This window comes from Convolutriloba macropyga, chromosome 5, assembly GCF_964194025.1.
Source record: "Convolutriloba macropyga chromosome 5, txConMacr16.3, whole genome shotgun sequence".
NCBI lineage: Eukaryota > Metazoa > Xenacoelomorpha > Acoela > Convolutidae > Convolutriloba > Convolutriloba macropyga.
This window is the reverse complement of record NC_134472.1, coordinates 51890464-51897924: the sequence shown is the minus strand read 5'-3', so window position 1 is coordinate 51897924 and position 7461 is coordinate 51890464. Positions and strand designations below refer to the sequence as shown.

Below are 7461 nucleotides of genomic sequence, written 5' to 3'. Positions count from 1 at the left end.
TAGGAGTGGTTGCAATTAAGATAACTCCAAATGTTTGAGAACAAAAGCGTAAAAACGTCAAGCAAAAATGTAGCAGGAAAAAACAACTTTACAATAATTGCTTCGAAGGTAGTTCGAGAGAAATAAATAAAAATCATCAACAAAAATTATCAATAAGATTCAATGGATTTGTCCACTTTTCTGGCTTAGACAAATATATTTTTTCAATTATGCGAAAACAGGAAATGAAAAGTTATGAAGTTTATTTCTCGAAAAATTCTTTTCTATCAAATGATGATCGCCACATGATTGATAGGATCATTCATTCCAGCTGCCTGAAAAAATAATCCTTAAAGGTTGAATATCAAAAACTAGTTTTGAAATTTTATTCAATGTCTATCTCGTCTGAAAAGCAAAGATAAAAACGCAATTTTAAAACAATGTTTTTGATGTTTCTATTTGACTATTTTTTCCATACATTAGTAAGCAAAAACGGGTTACTTTTGAAATCCGGTCTGATTTTACAAATTTTTAGCTTCTGGGGTGATCGAGTTGTCAAGTCCTCCATGATTCAAGCTGGAAATTTCTATGAAATGCACAGTACTGAGCAATCCCTCTTGTTCTACTTTTACGTTATGAGTTCAGCAATTATTTCTAAAAGATTTTTGAAAATCAATATTACATCCATTCACTGATTTTTGACGCTAACAATAAAAAAGTCCGCAGCATTATAATAGTCGCAAATAATGTACTGCTGAATTTTACGTCTATTTAATGGTTCTCACTGGTTTTCTACCAAAACTGGTTCCAAAGTTATCACGAGAACTTAATTTTAATTAAACTAGAATACACTTTCGCATAAATCTACATTTCTACAAACTAAATAAACAGAAGTGACTCAAGTTTACATAACAAATGCATAATCTAGACCATTCAAGGGTCATTGAATTTTCATCGAGTTTATGCATTGAATGTCTACTAAATACGAAATTAATGACATCCATTGAGAATGAAATGTGAATGACATTTTCCCTTTCACCACTTTCCTGGCAAAGGACCTTGACGCTTGAAGAATTCGCCCAGAACTACACCCAAATTTCTTACTTCCCCGCTTCTCAATTGTATGATTGGTCGACCGTGCAGGAATCGGAAGTTACACACCTGAAATATTTGATTGAATGAATCGCAATGTGCACTTTGCAGTCACATAATAATACTTTGCAGTAACTAATAATAAGCCGAGAAAAAGTCAGGTGCTATTTATGACCAATTCGATAGATGATTTTGATTGACAAGATAAATTATAAGGTAATTTTGAACGTGGTCAGGACAATTCACCCAATTCCATTATACCCAATGCCAACTTACCCAATTTACCTTAATGTTAAAATTATCAGAACGACTATTTAGCCGACTATAAAATTAAATGGCCCTTGGGACTTGATATGAAATTATCACAACTGAATATGAGATTAGCCCACTATACCATAACCGACTAACGTCGGGCGAATTGCTCTCAAACGACCCGCAAGCGGTTGACTTCGTCAGTTGCTAACCACGGTTTAGTGAGGCGACTTTTAGCTTAATTGTAGGGGCGTGAGGTGAGCGCAGCAGGGAGCTGATGGGGGGGGGGGGGGTGGGGCAACGGTGGGAGGCGATCTTTGGCTGCACAGTGCCCTTAAGGCCTGAACGATGTGCAGGGGATTGGGGGGGGGGGGGGAGTTAGGGGTCAACCTCTAAGAATCGCCCTTCACACCAAAGTATAAGTTTCCAAAACCGTTTCTGTGAATAACATACTTGGAGACTAGTGAGCTGAAAGGCTCTAAGAGAGCTTAATGCCCACTGCGCGCTACCTGTCTATCCTGTTTTTGGGGACGAGAAGTCAAATGGGTCAGAAGAAAAATCGGTCAAGCGAAAAATCGCCTAAAAAGACCAACAGGACTAATACAATTGCTATACTTCGTTTGAGATCAAATAATAATTGCTATAAACTTTGTTTGAAAGCAATAAATAATTAAATGCCTGTGGGACTTGATAGGAAACCATCACAACCGAACATGGGATTATATTGTCCGAATCAACATTTTAAAACATTCTTGCAATAGCGACTGCTAAATTGTAATCGGATAATTGAACAAAAGATCAAAGAGCATTGGGTAAATTGGTATTGGGTAAAATGGCAGGTTGGGTCGAATGGCATTGATTAAAATGGAATTGCGTAAATTGTCATGTAACCTTCTAAACTTCCACAAAAGCCGCAGTCTTTTTGGCGGCAATTAAAACAGAAAGACAATCAGTGCACGCTTGGCAGAGCTCAGTTTCAGCGACAACATATAATGTCAAAAATAATCAATTTGGTAAAATACCCAAACTCAAAAAGCTACTAAATAGTTCTCATTTACAGAATGATCATTAAGCATAATTGTTCCAATCGTCCAATTTTATTTTGGTATTTATAAACTTCGTCCACGCCTGGCTTTTTTGGTCAATTTTAGCTAACTGATACTATTTGCAGAGAGATGCAAAAGGCAACTAGGAAAATCTCTTGCAACACTGAATCGATACCTTACGACACTTTCGATTTCTGTTTCGCAAAACCTAAGCTTCGAAATTTTTTTCAACTTTTCTGACCTCTTCACTACCCATTTACTCTTTTCTGCTCCTTAGTGTTTCATGTGCAAGTCCATAATTACGACTCATATACTTAAAGCCATGTCCGGACAAAAGTACCAAATTGTAAATTAGTCCCAGATATAACAGTCGCAGATAAAATAGTCCCATAAAGCAGAAAAAATAGTCCGAATATAAATCAAAACGATTGTAAATATTATCAATAAGCAATTAACAGACATAATCTATGAGTCTGGGACTGTTTTGTCTGTTCACCACTTAAAGCAGGCAATTATGACATTAATAAACACAGTGTAATAAGCAATTCCATCGGAAAATAATCAGATCCATTAGCTACTCGACAGCAGCAACAATATTTGAGCAACAACTGCAAAGCTATCGGCGCTTTTTTTCTTTATTTTCATCCAAAAATTTTAATTCAAACAAGAAACTGTTCCGTAGAATTTCTAGCGTTACAAATACTTCCGCTTGTCGAACAGAGGACAGACTCAAACTAACATGAAGTTAAATGAACACTTCTGGCTTAAAACATTAACCGACTAACGTCGAACAAATTGCTCTCGAACAACGACAGACGAGGAAATTTAATTCAGGGGCTGTAACCTAGATAAATTCTTTATGGGTGCAAAAAATCCGACTTGAGCGTGATTCGATGAGTTCCGGAGTCCTCGACAAAAGAATTGACCACTCCTCTATGAGGCCCTTGTAATATCCTATGCTACAATCGTTTTTATGTTAGCATCATACTTTAGTTCGGGGTGAGAGCAATTGAAATCATTAAAAATGAAGAAGACACGCAAGAATGTTGTAGAACAGAAGCTCAAAAACGATCAGGCAAAAATTTTGCATAAATCGTTTAAAATAATTACTTCGAACTTCGTTTGAGGCATTTAACATATATTTGCCTAACTTTTTGTATATCAGTTTAAACAGATCTTCCGTTAGGCTAACGAGCTCCATTTCTAGGAGTTTATTAAGTAAGGAACCATTATCAATGTACGGAACCACTGTCCACACATTTTTGAATCCACTATCCTCAATTTGAAAAAAGATGTCCCTAAAGTATTGTTCAACTTTTTTCTCTTTCGATCACTTCAGTATTCCACCTCTTTCAATTCATTTCTTTTAAAACCCAATTTATCATACGTGCTGTTTTTCTCATGTCTTCGTCATAAATCGATTTCCACTTTAAAACTGCCAGACACCAGTGGAAGTCTGAACGGACAAGATAAGGTAGACTTTACCATCTGTTAGAAAATTTAACAGAAATTGAACAAGTTCGCCTATGAGGATACTATTTTTGGGCGCTTTTCACAAGCATTCACTTAATAGAACAGGTTGATTTTCAAGCATATATTTTCTCCGGCTTTTCTTCCGGCCTCCGATAAATGGCAATGGTCACAAGTGAAGGCCGTAAAATCAAGTAGAGGCAAAATTATCGACAACAAAAATGAAACATTCGAACTTTCCCAACTTGTTTTTTTGTTAGACATAGAATGAACAATCAATCTCGCTAGCTCGTCGATTGGGATCATATCACAGCTCAATACATAACTGAGGATTCAAATCAGTGATAACCGAGTTTTCTTTTCAAATTCTATACTTTGTTTGATGGGTTGAAACATCATGTGCGTATGCAGATTACAAATACTGCTCGTTATATATATTCTCATTAAAGATATAGGTCAATATTTCTTCTGGTTTTCGCATGCAAGTGATCATAAAGAATGATGGCAACATAAGTGCATCAACAACTGCTAATTGCGCAAACAGATTCCGACATAGATCAAAGGAAATTAATTTTCCGATACTTGAGTTAAATGGTGTTGGAATTTTGGCATTTTGGGTACTATGTCATTTAATCCTAGAAACTGGACTTACAATGGCAGCCTCTCCCGGATTCCAATCGAGTTGGATGCCAAAGTCATCGTACACATCAACCAGTTGTGCCACTTCACTGTCAGTGAATTCACTCTCATCGCCATACGTCATCTTCAGAGGCCGCTCCTAAACAGCAATCAACTTATCACATTCAATTTTTGAAACACGCAGAGCACAAATATGACATCTAAATCAACACTGTATAATTTATAGATCTGAAGATTTCAGATTACAAGATAATCGATGCCAAAGAAGAATCATTAAATTTAAAAAGCATCAAATAAAACTGCACTAAAATGTTCACTTAGAATATTGATTTCTGTACTCATTTGTGTCAACCGTTGAAATTTCTTCCAATTTGCACAGCAGTCCAAATACCTGAGGAGTGGAAATACTGTTTACCTCTTGTGGTAATTGTTCAACTAGCGGCCACGTATCAAACCAAATACTGTGGTCAGCCATCGAGGCATAGAGCAGGTTTCTATCTATGGGCGGACAGTACTCGTAGGATGGCGCAAAGTACTTCGTTATCATCAATCGATCTCGACCCCACTCAACTCGAAGACCTCGTTCATTTGCTCTTATTTCAGCCACCTTTGGGTCTTCAGTCAAGAATGATTTCTGCCAGTGGTTATATACCCCAATCTGAGGCAAGTTCTGGAAATGCTCTCTATCAGTGAGCTTCCTCACATAACACACGCCCTTTTCTCGTAACTTCCGGCCAAGTACAGTGTCACTCAGAGCATTAGTAACTCGAATGTTATCTGAGACATAGGAGGATCCATCGACTCCTGGACTGAGTTCACTGCAAGTGAAGAAAACGTTCTTGACTGATTTGTCAACGTATGCCATTTCATGGTGGTAGTGGACAAAGGACTAAAACAAAACTAAATTGTTGGTTCCACACAACCCAGTCACATTCTAACTGCTTACTTTTTCATACACAAATTACTCTTTGATAACCAACACTATAAAATTAAACGGAAAAAATGGGGTCGCTATAATACCCGGCTGAGCAGATGAGGCTGGCTATTAAATAGTACCATGCAAGGGTACAGGGAACTCTTTTCTTATGTCTATAAAACGCGTCAGTTTTCTTCTCACCAAGGTATTTAATTCCTAACCTCCATTGACACTCCAGTGTCGTACACATTTCCTTCAATAGCAGATCTAGGATTTGCGCCACCTTCATACAAATTACCAGTTCCTAGAATTCGGTCGAAGGGTTTCTGCAACTCGGCTGCATCTTTGGTTCCAGTGTTCGTCAGGTAAACTAACCCAATCCGGTGGTACAGATCATCAACTCTGCTTTTCAATTCTGTATTCGACCCAAGGTTTTTCTGATACCTAAAATTTAAAAAAAAAACGAATTAATCAGTTTCTGGAAGCAACAAAGTTGCTGATTCCGTTTCAGTATACACAAACTGATGACATACCTTGTACAGTCGATTGTATATTCTTCTTTTTTGACCCCGACCGAAGTGGGTTTGATAAACTTGGGAATCCATTGAGCCTTTGTGAAGGCACTAGCTAAAATGGGAACAGACCTCGGCATGCTTGCAACGGGCGAAGCACACATTTTTAAATCCAAATCAAACCAACCAAAAACAATAAAAAATTGTGAACCTTAAAATGATTGCAACAAAATTAAGTAAAAGCTATTATTTTGCAGCTGGCAATGATATAAACTACAATTTAGCGGGCTACCGATTCAAAATTTGAAGGTAGAAAAATGAGGGCAATCGGCGCATTTCATTATCTGATGAAATTGATTATCTTTCGTAGTAGGTAAACTTTATGATGTCATATTACTCACCTATTTTGGAGAAGAATATTTTCGTCGCAGATACGAAAAGCAGGTCAAACTATCCAACAAGGAAACGCAGCCATTCACGATTTCTAGAATAGTAGTCAGGTAAAGGAAGTCGACATAAAGTACGATCGGAATGAAAGTGAATTAAGTTTCTTGGCCAATCGGAATCGAGCACTTACTACGGCACCAAATCTATCGTGGCTAGTCGAATGCAATACAAAGTTCACTGCAACCGAAAGCTAAAGCAAACAGAACTATAAAATACGAGAATTTTCGAGAATTAGATCAAACAAGCACAAAAGGCGACATCCACAAATTTTAAGTAAACTTAGCTAACAATCAGCTGACCAGAAGAGGCGTTCGATAAGATTAACTTTGGGAAATACCTTACAGCTGTGGCTACTTCACTCAATTTTCAAACTGAAGCTTAGACGGTCAAAATACACACCTCTTGGTAGCCATTGAATACGCTGTTTTATAAACCAATTAAATGGCGATGCTCTTAAGCTCATTTTGCCTCACTCGTTACAATATGTTCTTAAAGCAAGTAATCACATTGCTATATTTATATTGTCCGAGAACAAAAACGTCAAAATCAATATTAAAAGAGGCTTCATTCAAATCCAATCGAAGACCGCTGTTCGATTTAGGCTACGGTAACTATTCCCAAACTCGTCGATTCACTTATCAGAAAACTGGATCCCCAGTTCGTTATGAAACCCCCGTCATAGAGCACGATCCATTACACAATAAAATATGGTTTTTGGGTATCTATTCTGTTTGCCCCCCCCCCGCTTAGTGGGCTTAAATCTTTTATGCCCCCAGGTGCACGTGTTATTTTTTACATAGTAACGTGCTATATAACATATAATTTCTAACGAGGGGCGTAAAAACAAGGGGCCAAAACAGAATAGATCCGTTTTTGGCACAAAATATTCATAAACTATATGACGAGCTGAAAATAAAGTAGAAACATGATGGCACGTGCGAGTCTGAGCGTAGCACAGTATCTTCCAACATACCTCTCAACGTTGCAAAAAGAACCAGTATTTCAGTCAGAGAAACTGCTGGGAGTATCCGAAAGCAACTTTTCTACATTGGAGAAAATTACTTGTACCGTTTGAACCGAAAAACATGCGGTATTTTCGACAGGCAAA

At 37.4% G+C, this 7461-nt stretch overlaps 1 protein-coding gene across 1 annotated transcript; it reads right to left on the bottom strand.

Moving 5' to 3' along the window:
- Positions 1 to 792: 792 nt before the first annotated feature.
- On the bottom strand, positions 793 to 6259 carry LOC142340084 (uncharacterized). The gene is made up of 5 exons (XM_075390498.1): positions 5928 to 6259; positions 5616 to 5838; positions 4894 to 5367; positions 4492 to 4617; positions 793 to 1140 (listed from the first exon to the last, which is right to left on the bottom strand). Exons 1-5 carry the CDS (start codon positions 6068 to 6070, stop codon positions 1015 to 1017), a joined length of 1092 nt encoding a protein of 363 aa, XP_075246613.1. The 5' UTR covers positions 6071 to 6259; the 3' UTR covers positions 793 to 1014.
- Between the last annotated feature and the right edge of the window lie 1202 nt (positions 6260 to 7461).